Source organism: Carassius carassius, chromosome 34 (genome assembly GCF_963082965.1).
Source record: "Carassius carassius chromosome 34, fCarCar2.1, whole genome shotgun sequence".
Classification (NCBI taxonomy): domain Eukaryota; kingdom Metazoa; phylum Chordata; class Actinopteri; order Cypriniformes; family Cyprinidae; genus Carassius; species Carassius carassius.
In genome coordinates this window covers 7,808,113-7,828,193 of record NC_081788.1, presented here as the reverse complement: position 1 = coordinate 7,828,193, position 20,081 = coordinate 7,808,113, and the positions used below count along the sequence as shown (strand labels likewise).

Below are 20,081 nucleotides of genomic sequence, written 5' to 3'. Positions count from 1 at the left end.
TCAGTGCTGCCAAAGCCGAGGGGAAAAGCCTGTTGATGTTTCTGAGAAATTCCTTGACAGGGCTTTTTTTAGGTCAGGTTGTGACTGAGAGCATATGGTGAAGACCCTCTTTAGAAAGGCATTACTGCGTGGCAATCTGGGAAATGACTGGGAACATTTGTTGTGCTGTAATATCACTTCCTTTATTCTTTCCTTCACACGCAGCGTTATTTATGTTATCAAGGCCAACAACAGAATGCTTCTCTTTGCCAGACTGTTCCTTCCTTTACACTAATTTATAATGGAAATAACAGTTTCCACAAAAATCTTTTTTCAGTCTTTCCAGATCCAGTACATTCACTGTTGTCCTCTCATACAAAGCATGTGCAACAGTCAAGGTTTCTGTCTGATTATACATGGGGCAACTTTTTGAGCAATGTTGCAATGCAATTTTGGGAAATGTTGCCGCCAACAGGCAGCCAGATGAGACACAGGGCCCATGACAGATCTAAAACACCCAGGACAGATCTAAAGCACCCAGATAGACATTTGTTATCCATCCTCAATGCAACCAAGCAACATTGCTTGGCAAAATTGCTCAAAAACTTGCCCTGTGTATCATCAGCCTCTTCTGAATCAGGTGTTTGCTTGTTTGAGGTCAGACCCCAAGTCAATATTTAATGTTTGGGTGTATCTTATATTACTGAGTGATGTTCGGAGATGAGAAGGCATTTAAAAACAAAAGGCATGACTGTGTCATTGTGATTGCTGAATGTCTGCAGCTCTCCAGCATGCATGAAGATAATTAAATGCATTTAGCTTATGTGTCAGCGTAGCCTTAGGGTCAAACCCAGCCGTCCTGTGACAGCTGCAGCAGAAACTTGAACCTCCTCCGACTTCATACTCGACTACACGCGCCCCTCCTAACCTCTACATGACAAAGTCCAACACAGTCCCTCTCCTCCTCCCTCACCCCCTTCCTGACTCTCCTGTTGCATTTGAATGTGAAAAGCCTCTTCTGTGTGGCTCAGGGAGGGGGCGTCATTAGTCTTAGCAGAGGCTAATGCTATCACACAGGCTTGAACTGGATTGGGGTGATCTTCTCTTCCCTTGGCCTCCTAGAAGCACCCATAATGTATGCTTTAATATTAATTCAGAATGGTTTAGTTTAATATCAGTTTAGAATGTTAAATAAAAGCAATATTAATTTTAGATTAAATTAAAACATGCCTCATGCCAGTTTAATTCCACAGGTTGCAGATATGGGAGATTTTAGAAACTTTTGACAAAAAATTTCTCAATAATGACATTATTATTAGTAGAAGTAGTAAATATAAAGAATGGCAACATAGGATTACGTGATGTATTTTTGTTAGCATGGCTCCCAGTTAGCTGTTGTGCTTCAAGCTTCGTATACTTTGACAACAAAACGGCTCAATTTAATCTGTCCCTGCGTTGAGGTTTGCAGCCTTTGACCGTCTGTGCACTTCTGCTGACTTTGAAAGAAGCGAAGGAGAGAAAGGTAGAGCGAGTCAGAGAGGGAGGGAGGTGGCTTGCATTGTTCAGCAGTAGGGTAAAATAGGGCTATCAGTTCCACTCAGATAACCCCCGCATTGCCATTGGCCCTCCGGCCACACCGTGACCCCTGGGGCCTGAACTCAGCGGTCATGTGACCGGGCTGAAACTGACCAGAGGGGCTGAGGCTGAGAGGCGGATCAGTGAGAGTCAGAGCAGAGGAGAGGAGGGAGCAAAGAGAAAGAAGAGGAGGACAAGAAAAGAGTCATGAGGCCTACGCTGTTCCTGAGGAGGATACATGTATGAATGGATGACAGGGAGCCCAGGAGAGACATGAAATGGATTCGTGGGAAGGTAAGAAAAAAAGCAAGAAGGGACCAGAGAGCCCATTTCATAGAGACGGGTTTGTTAGCAAGGCTGTTAAAGACTGTATGTGATGATATCAGATTAATAGTGTATCTAATGTACAAGCAAATAAGGCCCATCCTGGTACTCTTAGTGTTTCTGAAAGGTAAACCTGCTAAAGCTAACAGCTGTAGGAAGAATTGGACTGTACGTTTTCTCTTTTTTTAGCAGTCTGAGAGAAATTTTTCCTCGTGAAACCTCAAAATCCTGTTCACTAGATGTTGGTAAAGCCAATATCATGAATATTTCATTCAGCTATCCGCCTAATTTGTAACATAATAGCTGATAAGCCAGATTTTGTTTGTCTGTTATGCTGCTAAATGTTGCATACTGTTATTTGCTATCATATTAATTTCATTTATTGTCTTTAGCACAAATCGTTTCACGGTTTACAGCACTTTGTTATTATTTTATTTGTGATGATCAATCATATGTTGTGCAGATTCACAAAAAATGCACAGTAATTGTTTATGTGTCATCCTTTGACCAATCTATTTTAATTCATATCTACATCTGTAAATGCTGTAAATGCTGATTGAAGCTTAGTAACCAATTTCTAGGTATGTTTATTCACTTGAGCTCTTAGTAAATCAGGTTTGGTTTAGCGAAACAGTAAATTTTTGGGAATGAGACGATGTTTAGCTTTGCAACTTTAATCACAAATTGTTTATGCACTGCATGTTTTAAGCAATTTCTAGTTTGCACAATATGTTGTTTTATTTTCTTTCTAGCATCGTTCAGCCATGTTGCAAAATTTTTTTCCCTCTCGCTCAGGAGTTTGGTGGCTCGTGCTTGTGTATTTAGTGGGTTTATGGTGATAGTGTGTGTGCTCTGTGGTATGTGACCCATCTGGAAAAGGTTTTCTGAGCTGAGCAGGCAGCTGTCCTCATGCGATTCGAGCGGGGGTCAGCGCGTCTCCACGATCATCTGGTTAAACCCCCGATACATCCACACATCCCCCGCATGGGTTTATCACTGTAGCCCAAACTTCACCCCTCAGTGCTCGAGATTTTATCAGTTTGGCCACATAATCATATCTCGGTTTGCTCTGTTCTGGTGCTGTGATGTCCCACACTACATTAAAGGTAAAAAACATTGCGTCTTAAAGCGATGGCCTTGAACCTTGACACCAAAAGCAACCCTTTAGCAACTCCTTAAAAAAATCTTCTATTATAAAAGTCAATATCTCCAACCATTCATCCTCTCTAAAATGGCAACATGCAAGAATAGTTTGCTTCATCCATTGTTCCTCCTGCCCGTAACAAAAACAAAGGGTTGAGAAGTGTGACGCCCATGTTAAACACACACATGCTGACTACTGAATAAAAGTGATATTAGCTTTCTGTCTGCCCTGTGTTAGTTTTAAGTCCAGTTTTAAGCCCATCAATGACCTTCCTCAAAGGATGGTGTGAAACTGCGTTCACATAATGACTGAAGGTGCAAACCGCTCTTTCTGTGTGCATCTGATTTTCTTATTTCAGGTGCCTACATAAAAAAACACCTTTTGATAAGTTAATGCCATTTAGAAAAGGTGTGATCTCGCCTTCAAATTCTCTGACTATTTAGAACAGTTAAAGCCCCTGGGGGCTCGTTCAGGAAGAAATCAGTCGTAACACCTTGCATGTTTGAAATAGTTTGCTTTCAGGCTTATCGAAACAGCTTAAAGAAAATCTTTCACACATTTTCCTAGTCTAAATGCACACATTTCTATAACTGTCTAAAAAGGCGATGCATCTAAAAAGTGATTATGAAGCCGTTTCATATATTTCAAATATTTTAAATCGGATTCAATGGCATGAATCAGAATAAATTGAACACCTTAACTGCTTTTCATGCTGTTGCTTTTATATGACATTGATTTAAACAGCCTAGATAAGAGTTTAAATATGTAATCTAAATAAACACACACTTTTATATGTAGAGGTTATTAGTGATAGACTGACCATTATATCAGCCAAGCCAGTTTAGGCCAGTTTGAGCAAATGCATCAGCCGATAATCACTCTGTTACAGTCCATGTGTTTGTTCTAACCGCAGCCTTGTGAACAGTTAATAAATAAATTAAAAACACAATTTTAATAATGCTATTAGAAATAAATTAATAAATAAATAAAAATACCTACAAATATTATTTTATTACATTAATTTGTTGCCATTATATCAGCCATTAGCCACTGATTTTAATGATGTTGGCTGTTTAAAACCCATATTGGCCAAGCATAAGCTGTTGTTGTGCATTCTTAACAAGCGAGGTTTGCGAAAGGAACCTGGGCGGCACTTTGAGAGCACTGTGGCTTTGTGATTGAGTTTGAATGCACCTTGATTGGAAAATGCCACAGTATTGTTCTGGAGGGTGAATATGTTCAAGGGTGGTATGTGAGAGCACTATTGTGTGTGTGTGTGTGAGTGTGTCTGGGGGAGCTGAAAGGACACTGTACACAACTCCTCTTTCTCCTCCTAATCCTATTCTCCTGCCGCCCATCTCCCCTGTTATTGTTTCTGACAGAAGTGGGGGATCTCTCAGTGATCTCTCACTCATCCCTCTGTCCCCTCTTCCTCTTATTCCTTTCTCTCATCTCTCCTGCTCTGTTTCTCCATGCATTTTTCCATCAGCTCCATTCTTCACTCTTCCATGTAGGAAGTCACTTCTGTGGTGGAGGGGCGTTTGTGTGCGCTCATACACACGGGGGAGGGAGATTCAAGCCAAGTGAAGATCAATAGCAGCAGAGGACATCAGGGTGTACAGGTTCAGCCATTCTGGGCTAAATTTAGTAACTAAACCTGTTCAGGAAGTGGCCTTTCTGCTCACCAACAAATGAGCCCGTGTCAACATCTACGCTCTCAAAAAGAAAGAGATTTTGCAGCGATGGCCTAGAAGAACCATTTTGGTTTCTTAAAGAACCTTTCATGAAACAGCCATATTTTTGTGTTAAGAACATTTTAAAAAGCCAAAGATTATTTTTACGCTATAAAGTATATTTTATGGAATTAAAAGATTCATTGGATGTTAAAGGTTCTTCATGGAACCATCAATGCCAATAAAGGACCTTTCATTTTAAGAGTGAAAAATTATTTTTTTAAAAATTGTTGTGGGAAATGCTCTGAAAGATTTTCACTCCGATTTTGCCAGTAAATTCACAAATAATTACAAAGAACCACACAAAAATTTCACCACACAAAAATTACACAAAACAACTTTCCCCATTATAGACTAGAATCATTCATAATTTGAAGAGCTGCACATAAACCTAAGTCTCATGGTCAATCACGTCAGATGAAACTAAGATGGAAAAGTTTTTAGAGCCCTCGACCGTATTCATTTGTTGACCCATAAACCCAGATAGCAGATCTCTGATCATGGTGAGCTACGAAAAACATCTGCCCTTGCAACAAGAGATCAATATGGCTCTGTGTCTTGTGTAATGTTTGCAAATATTTCAGGTTTTGATGCGTTTTATCTGCTGATGGGCTTTATTGATTTTGTTAAGCTAACTATAGATGCTACTGAGAGGCCAAACAATGCCTAAGATGTAGAAACGCAGAGATGTGGATGAACGCGTCAATATTCTGACGTAACTTCATTACTCTGTGTCTCCTTAATGCTGTTTAGCTGCAAGGCTTCAATTTACACTTTTGTTTCATCAAGGTTTCAGTTAATTGGCCTTCAGATGGTTTCAGATGTAGCTGGTGATATAATATAAACGATGATTAAATTAATATTAATATTTTTGAAAGTCTCTTTTGTTTATTTGATCAAAAACACAGTAGAGAGCAATTTAATTGAACTGTTTTCTATGCGAATATATTTTAAAATGCAATTTATTCCTGTGATCAAAGCTGAATTTTTAGCATCATTAGTTGTCTTCAGTGTCACATGATCCTTCAGAAATCATTCAATTATGAGGATTTGTGAAACATTTACTCTTTACTTAATGCAAGTATTAATTAAGTAGTAAGTATTATTCTTATTTCCCCCAAACTTGTGAACTGTACTGTATAATGAATGCATCTTGAACATCTCAAAATTTACAATGATTTCAAAAGGTTCAAAATGGGGAAAAAAATGGGAAAATCTGGTTTAAGTCCAACCTAACTGTCAGAAACCATTGTAAGTGAAGCACAAAGCATTTCTTAGAGCTCCAGGATTCATCTGGTCGATGTAAGCAGAACTGTTTGCTTAACATTAAGACCGAGCCTCAGTTTAATTACCACATGCTAATTCCAGGTCTCTTGTGATGGTTATGAGATTACTACAGTGTGCAGGTCGAAGGGGGAAGGGGAGCAGAGAGTCTTCTCATTCTTTCTTTCATGCTTTGGGTTTGACAAAGGCTGAGCTTGTCATGACTGTGGAAATGTGGAGCTCAGATGATTAACATAACACTGACCAGGCGGTGGAGGTGGTGAGGAGATCCGAACGGGATCGGTGGGTACCTGAAATCATTCGGGATAGAGAACATACTCTTATTTAACCAGCATTTCCGTGATCCACCCCAGATCACAGTTTGGCTTTGAATTGTCCAATAAGAATGAGATCTCAATTGATTTATGAAATCATTTGATTTATGTATTGACAGACTTGACAGGGTTAGGCATCTGCACAAAGTGAAAGGTGTGTGCATATAGATCATACATAAGAGGAAGAGTTGAGTAAGAGCGGGAAAAAGTACAGGACAGCTCACCCACCCCCCAAACCTCATGCTCACTCAGCTGGGATTGATTGTAATGGAAACTAAAGACAAAGCCCTCATAGAGAGGTAGACCTCTGTCACTCTCTCTCTCTCCCCCCCCCCCCCCATCCTCCGCTCTCTGCTCGCCATCATCTGTTCTGTCCTCCCATCCTCCGCTGCTGAGACACACACCTGCCCGGACACATGGCCACTGCTTTACAGAAAACACACACATCCTTACCAACATTCACCACTGTAATCAGAGTTTCTGTAACTGTTACTAGTGTAAACTAAATAGGCATTAATAGAGATAGTATTGACAGTTAATAGTGCCTTGTGTAAGAAGCTTTCTAAATTTTTCAACAATAGTGGCACATATCAAGTTTATTTTAAATTTTTATTGTTGTAAAAAGTAACTGTATAGGGTTAATGTGATATTTTGATGATAATTTCATGGTAAATTTTTAATAATCAGGCTGCATTATTTGACCAAACATTAATATTGTGAAAAAAATAATTTAAGATATCATTTATTCCTGTGATGTAAATCCGAATTATTGTGTCAGACGATCCATCAGAAATCATTTTAATATGTTGATATGTAATCAATTATCACTATTTAATTAATATGAATATTTTTGTAAAATTATTTTTGATAAATAGTTCAAAAGAAAAAAAATTATTTAAAATAGAAATGTCTTGTAATATTGTCACTTTTGATTAATTTAATGTATTCTTGCTGAATATACATATATTTTTTATTTAAAAAAATTATATTTTCTGTCATATTTTCACTTGAATAGAAATATTTCTTATGATGTTTCTCATTTCTCTATTCGTTTCTGCGTAAATGCTTGAAATTAATTTTGTTGACAAAAACAACTTGTACAACGTATGTAAACAAAAATATCTTAACATATGAATTTCTGTGTAAGTAATCTAAAGCCTAAATAACTTGAGCATTAAATGTAAGATTTTCATTTTTTTTTAATATTGTACTTCTGTTGAGCTGTATGTTTAGTCACTCAAACTGAGATCAGTGTCAATGTTTAAAAGGCAGGATCTGCATTTGCTGCTTGTGGTAAAGTATGGACTGAAACCCGGCCTGACCTCAGGGTAACAATGCAGGTTTTAATAGGTGCATGCAGTGGGGGGTCGGAGCCCTGTGAGTGCAGAGGGTGGGGTACACACAGCCCAAAGCAACAGGAAAGATTCAGATCAATGGATAAACCTGACTTTTTCATTCTGCCACACATTAAACACGCCTCTCAGTCACTCGAAATAGACGAGTACATAACCACATAAGGGAATGAATAACTCCAGACTGGTCAAGAACATGTCCAGATCATATTTTGCCCCAAAATCAAAAGCAATAAATAAGAAAAATATTTGATCAAATGCATTTTTAAAAATCATTTTTAAAGACCATTATTGTTTGTTTTTATTTTTGAAATATAGTCTAAAATCCTAGTTTGCTGCTTAAGCAACATTTCTAATTATTATCATTGTTGAAAACAATGGTGTGCTGCTTAACGTCTTGTTATTTTTAGCTATGATTTTGATTAAAATAAAGCTCAAACAAACAACATTTATTTGAAATCGAAATCTTTGTGACATTGGACTGTTATGAAACAAATATGTAATGGTAATTTTCTGCCAGGGCATTATCCAGTAATTTTACAGACATTTCAAAATCGAGGCAAAACACCTGTAAAAATATATACTGACAATTCCTTCATAGTAATATAGTTCTGTACATTGTTCCCTATTTTTCTATTATATATTTTTTTACATTGTGCAAATGTCCTTACTGACATGTTTTATCTGAATATAAATTAATTAAAAAAAATTATGTTTTATTTATTTTATCGAATCGTTTTAGGCTGAGCTGTGGCATTGGCATGTTAGGCAGCCCAAGCTACATTACATTTTTTGTAAGTACAAATGTATTATGATTTTTAAAGAATTCCAGAAGCTGACAGTCATTCCGCTTTCATTTTCCACAACCAAGCGTGGCAGTTGGTCCTGTCAGCTTTTCTGGAGCGTGCGTGTGAGTGACGGGGCGGAGGGGTGTGAAGTGACGCTGTGGGATCAAGTGTGTGAAGGTGTGAGAGAACTCCAGGTTTATAGGGTGGCCATGCACTTGAAAGAGAGGGCGACAAATTTAACCAATCAACGCAGGCCAGGGTGTGAATAAAGGAAGCCAACTTTGGAAGCAATGTTTTCTCATTAAAGGAAGTCAGTCATTTCACATACACTGGTCAATAATTTATGGTTTCAAATGCCTCCTGCATAACGTAACATCTGCTAGGAATTCCAGGCAAATGGTTCGGGGTAACAAGGAAGGGTCAGTGTTACTGTACTTCATACGGGCGTCCTCTCCATTTGACACAAATGCCACCAAGGTATGAAGCCACAGCCAAAGTGTATTGAGAATGCAAATGAATTTGTGCTCAATACAGATTCATTTACTCACCCAATAAATTTAAATTATAGGGTTGACTTGCTTTTGTCTGTTAAACACAAGCAGTCTATGATTTGGTAGCAGATGCATAAGTTTTAGCACTGAGAAACGGTAAAAGAGTACTATTGTGTATCTTTGGAAGGCTCATATAAGCCTTATCTGATAGTAAGCTCTTTTATGTGTGACTCCTGTGGTCCAGTATAGTAAAGCTCTCAGTATGTTAAAGTTCACCGCAGGTATCTCAATGCCAATGTCATTCAGATGGTAATAGTGCAAAGCTTTTAGAAGTCTCCTATTCTCCATTTAACAGATCAGCGAGAGCCTGTTCGCATATTCCCACCCAGTATCTCTCAATGGGAGACAGACAAAAAAAAAAAAGACACAAGAGACCCACCATATAGGGCTAAACATATATTGGCGCAATATTATTCAGCCTTTTGATGATATTCGGCATATGTCTTGACATTTATGCAAGTTTCTCAGTCAGAGGAACCATACATTTGAAGAATTTAGATTAAAAAAGAAAAAAAAGTTTTCTAAAACATAATACATTAAAAGTGATAGGTCAGATTCATTGAATCAGTTTGTTGCACTTACCAACTCTTGCACCATTTTGAATATTTTAAAACCTCACAATGTTGCTTAATTTTATATCACAAATACACCATTCAGTTGTTTGTGGTTTTGAAAGTCTCTTATGAAAGCAAAATGAAAGGAAAAAATTTACGCATACATTTTTTTCCCATTTTGTGTAAGCAAATTCTCATGCTTCAAGTCAAAACATGAACCTTTAACCCCCCTGAGCGACTAAACACTGTGTGTAAAGTAAGACTGAAAGTCCCACACTTAACACTGGTATAACCCTCGGCTGTTTCGCTGCACTGCTGACCCCTTCTCAGTTCACCGTGCTCCTCAGAAAACACTGGAGCATAGCTGCTTTGAAAGCCCACAGAAAGGCAGCCGAAAGAAAAGACAGCATTTGCACTGTAATCATACTGTCCTATAGAGGAGTAAAAGGCATGTCAGATGGTATGAATGGCCTGTTCTTGACTCTGCTGTAACCACGGGCCTGTGAACTCCTTCTCATATTGAGAAAGAAAAGGCAAAGGGCTATGACCCTGTTTTTATGACTTGAACTCTCCATCAATGGTCCACAGCCCCGGTCCTGCCACATTCACAGCAGTGTTTCTCCTTTTTTCCCCTGGCTCTTTCAAGCAGAAACGATCCTTGTTTGTGTTTATCCATATTTGACTTTCTGCAATGCTTTATCGTGACATCTCCACTTCAATAACCTGTAGATCTTCACCAGAGTAAACTATCACCTTTACACAAATGGAAAGATGTCATCATTATAATGCTGAGAAGCTTGAATCGTTTTACATTTTTAGTTTATTTTTAAAAAAAGTATTTTTAAAACCTGAGGCTTTTATGGCTCGTATAGTATAGTAACATCTAAAAAAAAAAAAAGGCCCAAACTAATAAAATAATTAAATAAATTGCTCTTGGGTGCAGTTGATTTTATATATATATATATATATATATATATATATATATATATATATATATATATATATATATATATATATATATATATATATATATATATATTTAGAAAAATATATATTTAGAAATATATATATATATATATATATATATATATATATATTTAGAAATATATATATATATATATATATATAGAAATATATATATATATATATATATATATATATATATATATATATATATGTATTTAGAAATATATATGGCTAAAAATAAGATGAAATTCTGATAGCTTGTAGGATTTTCACATTATTTTTTAAATTAAATGATGTTTGTATGTCAACATAAGTTGCTTCAGTCCAGTAAAATTAAATCTGAAAATACTTCTAATGATGTAGTTGTTGCTCTCAAGTGAATCTTAAGTTTACTTTAGAAAAATCTGTAAAAACAGAATGATTTGTTGAGGGATCTGCGCCTTAAAAAAGTTCATTCTCAGCTCTTTCTCTCCTCTGTATGTGGATTTAGTCTTGTGAAGAATGAAGCGGTGTTGATTGTACAGCTTCATTAGGCGGCAGACGGGGGCCTGGCTTCAGTGTTAGCTGATCTCATGGTTCTGACAGCGGACGAGCGGGACAGAGGGATGTATAGGGGAGGAGGAATTGAGGGTTAGTGTTTCCTCTGCTCTTGGTTTGAACCCTTTCTTCGCTAAGTCAGCCGTGACGCCACAGCCGCGGTGAGCAAGCACATTCCTCTCATGGCCACGCCATTCACTGTTACCATGGTACTCACCCATCTGGACAGGGATCCTGTTTTAGAGTGTGTGTGTGTGTGTGTGTGTGTGTGTGTGTGTGTGTGTGTGTGTGTGTGTGTGTGTGTGTGTGTGTGTGTGGGTGTGTGTGTGGGTGTGGGTGTGTGTGTGTGTGTTCAGTGTTTGTGTGTCTTGGTGTTGTGGGAATAGGATCCTTCAGTCTCAATTAAAAGAGTATTCTTTTTTTCTCTCTACAAATGAAACCTGATGATTTTGTTTCTTGAAAGTAATGTTACATGTCTTTCGAAATGCATTTAACTTTAAATATCTGATTTCTGAATGATCATGTCTCACTGAAGACTGGTGTAATGATGCTGAAAATTCAGCTTTGCATCACAGAAATTAATAACAGTGTAAAATATGTTCAAATATAAAATAGTTATTTTAAAATTATTTCACAATATTACTTTTTTATTTGCTGTATTTTTAATCATATAAATGCAACCGTGTCTTCTTTCAAAAACATTACCATTCAAAAGTTTGGGGTCTGTAAGATTTTTAGTGTATGAATAAATGTACAGTAGATAGGCATGTAAATAATTGATCTAAAATATACAAAATCTATTTGGATGCACATGTGTACCTCTACATGCTATGGTCCTGATCTCTGTCTGTTTGTGTGTTTCTCTCAGATGAGCAGGCTGAGCAGCGCTCTTGTCTTATTTGCGGAGACCGCGCCACAGGACTGCACTATGGCATTATTTCCTGCGAGGGCTGCAAGGGCTTCTTCAAGCGCAGTATCTGCAACAAGCGCATCTACCGCTGCAGCCGCGACAAGAACTGCGAGATGTCACGCAAACAGCGCAACCGCTGCCAGTACTGCAGGCTGCTCAAGTGCCTGCAGATGGGAATGAACCGCAAAGGTGAGAGATATCTGTCACCTTGCTTAAACACAACTAAAACTCGTGCATGTTTTCTAGCTGCTTCAGTCTGGTTGATCAGGATTACCAGATGGTGGGAAACAAAGTTGACCTAGTCGACTTGAGCTGGTTAACCAAAATTCATCTTAAACTAGTATGACCTGTTTTTATTTTTTTGTCTTCCACAATAGAGTTTAGCATGACTGGCTGATCAGCATTTACTAGCCAAACCAGCTCTGACCAGTCTGAACCTGCATGGAAATTCGAGCTTGTCTAATTTGGTCTGTTCAACAGAGACATTAATTAGTCATTTTAGTGCTGTTTAAGAAAGCTGTTTTACAATAATATTTTAAAGGGAGTTTGGTAACAGACAGTTCAGAGGGCGTGCTAAAAAAACTAAACTGAGTGAAAGTAATGAACGTCTATAAGCTGCAGCTATCTAAAAAGTATGACATTTTAGCCACCTTGTGTTTTTTTACATACAGCACCTTTGACAAAGGCACATTTTTTCTATGCTATTAAACTTCTCGTATCCAACTTTTATTAATAATATTAGTCACTCTCGATGCCAACTGGCAGGAAAACATTTTTTTACAATAGATAAAGGGACGTAAAATTCTTACAGCTATTTCCACACAGTGGTGGCGTTGGGGACGGGCCCCCATGTTGAGGGGCCTCGAGATAACCTCCCCGTGCTGAGATGTGTCAAAAATTTTAATATTAAAAGGATTTAGCATTTCCAATTACTGTATATTATAACAAGAGCTGATATAATTAGGCCTATTATTATTAGGTTACGTTTATTATTAAATACATGATATTATTGCCCCGCCATAATCAATGCATGATGCGCTGTCCTCATTGAAAATATATATTTTTGTGGTGGTTTTTTTTTTTTTTTTTGCAGTCATCAATGAAAAGTAAGAGTAGCTTTATTTCATGCACCAGTTTTCAAAAACAATCTGCTTAACGCAAATTATGTTTCAACTCATGCTTTTCATTATATGGGTCACAAGAGAAATATTAAGGGAATAATTTAAGACCGTTATCAGCTGTTATCAGCATATGCTGGGGTAGTTTCGTCTCTTGTTGTCTCAGAAAATATGTGCCATTAATGCAGTGTTAGAAAGTTTTTTTTTTACTTTAACTTTCTCTATAGTGAATTGTATGGAAGCCCATTTCCACCACTAAATAAAAATTTAAGCAAGTTTCTGATGGGGCTAAAGCCCAATCAAGCCCTGCCCTAGTGCCCACTGGTAAAAAAAAAAAAAAAAACTAAACAAATTGGTTTTAAAACCCATAAAAACAATCACCACTGCCCTCTAGTGACAATAATACACTGAGCTCACAATGTGCCTGTAATTTAGATACATCTCGGAAAAAAAACAGACTTTAACAACAGTCACAGATCATTTCATCTTTTACTGTCATATTATGTTTGGGTTAAGATTGAGAAGTGTTCAGGAGATGATTCTTGTTATATTGGTTGTAGATGCATTCATACAGCATACAAGCTAATATTTATACACAAGCTTCAGCTCCCCTGAGAACCATACAGTATACTGTATGGAAATGTGAAAAAGAAGTACACTTTAACATATAGTACAGACCAAAAGTTTGGACACACCTTCTCATTCAAAGAGTTTTCTTTATTTTCATGACTATGAAAATTGTAGATTCACACTGAGGGCATCAAAACTATGTATTAACACATGTGGAATTATATATGGAATTATATACAGAACAAAAAAGTGTGAAACAACTGAAAATATGTCATATTCTAGGTTCTTCAAAGTAGCCACCTTTTGCTTTGATTACTGCTTTGCACACTCTTGGCATTCTCTTGATGAGCTTCAAGAGGTAGTCACCTGAAATGGTCTTCCAACAGTCTTGAAGGAGTTCCCTGAGAGATGCTTAGCACTTGTTGGTCTTTTGCCTTCTGTCTGCGGTCCAGCTCACCCCTAAACCATCTCGATTGGGTTCAGGTCCGGTTACTGTGGAGGCCAGGTCATCTGGTGCAGCACCCCATCACTCTCCTTCTTGGTCAAATAGCCCTTGATGCCTTCAGTGTGACTCTACAATTTTCATAGTCATGAAAATAAAGAAAACTCTTTGAATGAGAAGGTGTCTCCAAACTTTTGGTCTGTACTGTATATTTAAACAGTACTTATTTCAGAAAAAAGTATACTATATAATATGTGAACTGAATGTAATGTTTTTGGACAAGTGCATGTTAATTGCAATTAAATGAAAATGTTTTATGTTTTAAATCGATATTAAATGCAACTAGCTAAACGTTTTTGATTTTTATTTTTTTTTTTTTATTAGGGCTTAAGTATATCTGTAATTTCATATTACCTTAGATAATTAACAAAATAATAGTTAATAAATGTCCTTGAAATATGGTTAAAGTACTGCCAGATACTTCATTCATTAAATGATATTCATTTCATTTGCATTGAAATGTATATGTCATGTATTTAAATATATTTGTAAATACTTATTTGTAATGATAAAGTTACATTTTAGTACATTAAAATATATTAACTTTAAATTTAAGTGCTTTACATGTGCTATACTTTGTTAGTCAACGCATCAAAATAAGCATACAATTTTAAAGCATGACATATTTTTATAACTAAATAATTTAAAATGTACTTTGAAGTAGAATGTTTAATTTGACATTTATTATGAAGTACAATATTTTTAAAGCGTGTTAAGACACATAGTCATAAAATTTTCTCTATAAGTACACTTAAGTGGCCGTTTATTTAATTAATATGATATTGCCTGCAACTACAAGTACACATTCAATACAATTAAGCAAACGTTTTTCGAAAAAAGTTAAGTATGATTTTGTTTTAAACACAATTCTAACATATTTAAGCTGTTTAATCTAGTTAGATAAGCCATAAAATGTTAAAACATAATTTAACATTAAATAATTAACAAAATTAAATGTAAACACTGTAATTATTATTAATTAAATATTAATTAATTAAATATCCACCTTCAGCTGTATTGAGCTTAGATTCTAGACACACTTTTATACTTGTCTGGTTTTCTTCTCCAAAGTTTTGTGTTGTTGAAACCATGCTGAATTTATTTTATTTTTTTCAGCAATTAACATCTAAATCATGAGGCATATAAAAAGCAATTTAGTCATTTCCATTTGAATGCTGAGGCGAAGCATTTCAGAGGCACGCAGAATTCCTCATCTCGAAGGTAAAATTCGTTTTAAATGGACATTCAGCTCATTATTTGGTTTTGTGTTTTTCAGCGATCAGAGAAGATGGCATGCCGGGAGGCAGGAACAAAAGCATCGGTCCTGTACAGGTGCACATAACCCCTCATTCGCTTTCATCACACCAACACTTTTCTTTCTTTCCGACTATTCCTGTCTGATGAGATGCTGTGCTCTGATCTCTGTTCTTTACCGCTCTTCTATACTTCTATTTCTCTTCATCAGGATTTTTTAAAAGTCACAATTTAATTACTGCATCCCTGCCCTGCCATTCATCTCGAGTTTCTCATTGGTTTTTAATGTCTCTCGCGTTCACCGTGTATTAAAGCAGCCGTGCTGATTGCGTTCATGCCCTCTCCTATCATGAATGGAGGAAATAGAGCTGATTAGTTTCGGTGCAAATGAATACGAGCGGAATAGAGTTTTGGGTTAAATAGCCCTACGTGCCGATAAATGGCCTTGTGACCTCAGCGTAATTTAAAGATGTTAATTTCGTTAGAGGGGTCGCTGTTCTCAAGGCCAGAGCACCGGTGAATGGAGTGCCTTGTCAATCTTCACATTCATTGTCAGCTGACCTCATAAAATCATTGTGTTTAATTGCTTTTCTGCATTTGTGTGAATAGCAGGATTTGGTGAATTTATTTAATTCTCATGTGAGGGAATATGTTGTTTTGTGACCCTCGACATGCCTAATAATCCTAATAATCATGGCCTTTGATATGAAGTTTTATGTTATTGTAGATGCAAAATGAAACTTTGCTTCGTATTTCTCCCACATCATGCTGAATATAAGACTTGAGGCTCCATTATTAAATACATTCGGTGTGCAATATTAGTGTATGGAAGTGTTTACCCTGGTGAGCCGTATTTATTGTGTTGTGTTTGACAGGAAAAAGTGGGTATAATGGTTTAGCTTTGTTGGTCTATATAGCGCTCTTGTTTGCACCTGATCCCAGCACTAGAGACTGCCATCTTATTGACTCGACCTAATTGCCTCTGGAACACACAATAGATGCTTGATTCATCTTACACAGAATAATGCACTGTTAAAGATGGCTTGAGCCCATCAACTGTATTAAAAAGGGATTTTTGTTAGTGCACGGCCTTGACTTAAATGCTGGTTTATTTCTTTCTGTCATATATGAAAAGCGAAAATAAGGCTCATGGAATCGTGCTTTGTCAGTAAATAACGTCTTTCTCCAACTGACCCCATCCTATGGTCTAAATTCACTACAGGATGGAATTGACAAACTCTTTTAAATTCTTAAAGGGATACATCAACTGTTTGGTTACCAGCATTCTTCAAAATTGTGTTCAACAGAAAAAAGAAACTCGTACAGGTTTGGGACAACTTAAATGATGACACAGTTTATATTTTGGGGTGAAATATAACTTTAAGGTGTGATTACATTATTACGAATTTTTGCAAAACTTCTGCAGGCAAAAAGGTCCATCGTCTATTTTAAATAGTGTAGTGATGCATGAACAAAGACTATAGAATAACCAAGACATGTCACTCATTCAGTGTTGAATGGGGGAAAATTCAACACTTATCATGGCCGCTCCATTGAAAGAAGCCCCGCCTTCTGAGTAAAAGAGCCAATAGCTAATCTGTAACATCACTACAGCTGCCGTTAGAAGTCCCTGTTGCTATAGAAACAGTCAGCATTCTGAGACTGATTCTGAGGCTAATAATCATTAGGTTGGCGAACAGTTTTAGAGAATTTGATGTTTACCCATTCAAAGAGATAGAAGCTGGACTTGCATGCAAGAGAGGTGTTTCAAAGATGGCCGCCGAGTGAAATGACTTGCCTTAAACGGACTTTGTGTATAGAGCACAGCTCTCACAGAAGTCACATTCATACCAAGCAGCATTCTGTTGGTCAACAGACCAGAATTTTGATCTAAAATTTGCAAAACCATTGGACCACCCTAAATCTTTTGCGAAATCTGCATGAGGAAATCTTTCCCCCTCACACAAAATAATTTGGATTCATATTTAAATGATTTCATCGGCAAAACTAAACAATTTTAAATGTGATTGCTCCTTTAGTCCTAATGAATGACTCATTCAGTTTCAATACTAGATTTTGCACAGTTTTGATAAAAAATCTCTCTGCGCAGATTTCAGATGAGGAGATTGAACGGATTATGTCCGGACAGGAGTTTAAGGATGATGCCAACATGCCGGAACACACTTGGGCAAACAACGGTGACAGTGACCACAGTTCCCCTGGCAACGGCGTTTCCGATGGGAATCAGCCATCTCCTGTATCCACACTTTCATCCAAGTGAGTATTCCCTTCTCCGCTGCAACAACAGCAGTTTGTGGGAATAATTCACTAAACGCAAAAGGACAAATTTACAGATTAGATTACATTTAGGTTTTTTAGATTACATTTAGATTACATGTTAGATTACAAATTTAGATTACAGGCTTTAGCTACAATGAACGTGAATCAAAAGACTGGATTCCTCTGTATTTGCCTCAAATGCATTAAATAAAAAAAGTGTAAAAAAGTATTGTTACCTATATTTCTTTTCTTCTTCCTTTCCATTTCTTTCCTACACAGTCGTTCTGTGGAGCTGAATGGCTACACCACTGCTTTGAGGGAACAGTACATTGGCAACGCAATGGGCCAGCACTACCAGTTCCTGCCTCACTTGTTTGGATACGCCACCCAGCCACGGAGTCTGTACCCCCAGAGTCATACCCTCATCAGCCAGCTGGTGGCAGCAGAGGAACTGGCCCCACTGGGCACACCCATGCTCATTGAGGACGGGTAAACAACAGCTCACTCACCCAACAGCCATGCAGGCCATCATTCATTTTTAAGTCAAGTCAATTCACCTTTATTAATATAGCGCTTTAACAATACAGATTGTGTCAAAGCAACTTTGCAGTATTAAATAGGAGAATAATGTGTTAATAATGCAAAATGACAATAGTAAACACTCAATTTTCAGTTAAAGGCAGTTCATCATTTAATTCTGTGGTGTCATCATCCAGCTCAGTTTAGATAGTATCTGTCCAATCAAGTCAATGATTTTATTGAATATTAAGTGTCCTTAACTAAGCAAGCCAGAGGTGACAGCGGCAAGGATCCACTACTACATTGGTGACAGAATGGAGAAAAAACCTTACATTTTCCATGAGAAACCAGGCTCAGTCGGGGTGGGGGGGCAGTTCTCCTCTGATCAGACCAGTAGTTCAATTCCAGGCTGCAGCAAAGTCAGATTTTGCAGAAGAATCATCTGTTTCCTGTGGTCTTGTCCTGGTGCTCCTCTGAGACAAGGTCTTTACAGGGGATCTGTATCTGGGGCTCTTGTTGTCCTGGTCTCCGCTGTCTTTCAGGGCTGTAGAAGTCCTTTCTAGGTGCTGATCCACCATCTGGTCTGGATACGTACTGGATCTGGGTGACTGCAGTGACCCTCTGATCTGGATACAGACTGGATCTGGTGGCTACGGTGACCTCGGAATAAGAAAGAAACAGACTAATATTAGCGTAGATGCCATTCTTCTAATGATGTAGCAAGTACATCATGTGTTATGGGAAGTGTTCCCGGTTGATCTAATTAATGCAGAATATCAATCCTTTTGACAGATTTAAGTATTAGAAATGTGTTATTGTGTTATGTTTAAGCCAGGTTAAAGACATGGGTCTTTAAGATTTCTAGATTTAAAATGACAGATAGTGTCTGCCTCCCGAACAATGTTAGGTATGTATTCCAAAGTTTGGGCGCTAAATAGAAAAAGGATCTGCCACCCGCAGTTTATTTTGATATTCTACGCATTATCAATATAACATTCATAAAATGTACTAATGCTCACATAATGCTCTTTTTTTTTTGCAGGTATCGGGTCACTCAGGTGGAGCTGTTTGCGCTATTGTGTCGGCTGGCGGATGAACTTCTCTTCAGACAGATCTCCTGGATCAAGAAGCTTCCTTTCTTCTGCGAGCTGTCCATCGAGGACTACACGCGGCTCCTGAGCGCCACCTGGCAGGAGCTCATCCTGCTGGCCTGCCTGACGGTCTACAGCGCCCAGGTGCTGGGCGACCTCGCCAGTGTCACTGACAAATACACCCCGTCAGAAGACGAGCTGCAGAGGTGAGGAATATAGAGCTTATGTCACACACCTTTTATTCCCTGTTCTATGATTTTCAAGCATGTTGCTGATCGGTTTGGATCATTAATAAGAACCGATTCAATACAGTGATTGAACAGATACTGCTAATAAGAATCTGGGCCTGAGAAATATCTTCTTCCTGCTTCCTTCTGTGCATACAGGACTTGTTGTGATCCCTAATAGTGCTTAATCACGATAGACTGTTCTCCATGCTTCAGGTACTCTTAGGCATCTCTGTATGGAGGTGGAGGCCACTGTGTGTGTATGTGGGAGAAAGGCAGAGTGAAACAGACGTGTTATGTCTGTGCTCTCCCTTTATCCTCCTCAAAAATGTTTGTGCCTTTTATGCTTGTAATAAACTTTGTAATTAACTTGAGATGCATTGTGGCATTTTTTCAGATTAGTTTTTTTTTTTACAGATTATTTTAATCAATACAACAATCTGAGTGAAAGGATGAATTACATGTTATATAATGCATATTTTAATTGCAAATTTTGTGCAAAATAAGTA

The 20,081-nt window shown here is 37.5% G+C and overlaps 1 protein-coding gene across 2 annotated transcripts in view; it reads left to right on the top strand.

Annotated features, from left to right (window-relative positions):
- The window catches only part of LOC132115416 (nuclear receptor subfamily 6 group A member 1-A-like), a 78,283-nt gene that overhangs the window by 56,274 nt on the left and 1,928 nt on the right, over window positions 1-20,081 (top strand). Inside the window, exons 1-6 of one of the 2 annotated variants that reach the window (XM_059523883.1) lie at window positions 1,686-1,848; window positions 11,970-12,200; window positions 15,478-15,533; window positions 17,566-17,732; window positions 18,015-18,224; window positions 19,297-19,551. In XM_059523883.1, coding sequence (XP_059379866.1) covers window positions 1,833-1,848; window positions 11,970-12,200; window positions 15,478-15,533; window positions 17,566-17,732; window positions 18,015-18,224; window positions 19,297-19,551 — 935 coding nt within the window. In that variant the 5' untranslated portion in view covers window positions 1,686-1,832. Of the gene's footprint in view, window positions 1-1,685; window positions 1,849-11,969; window positions 12,201-15,477; window positions 15,534-17,565; window positions 17,733-18,014; window positions 18,225-19,296; window positions 19,552-20,081 lie in introns of those variants that run through there. The other variant, XM_059523882.1, reaches the window with a different exon arrangement.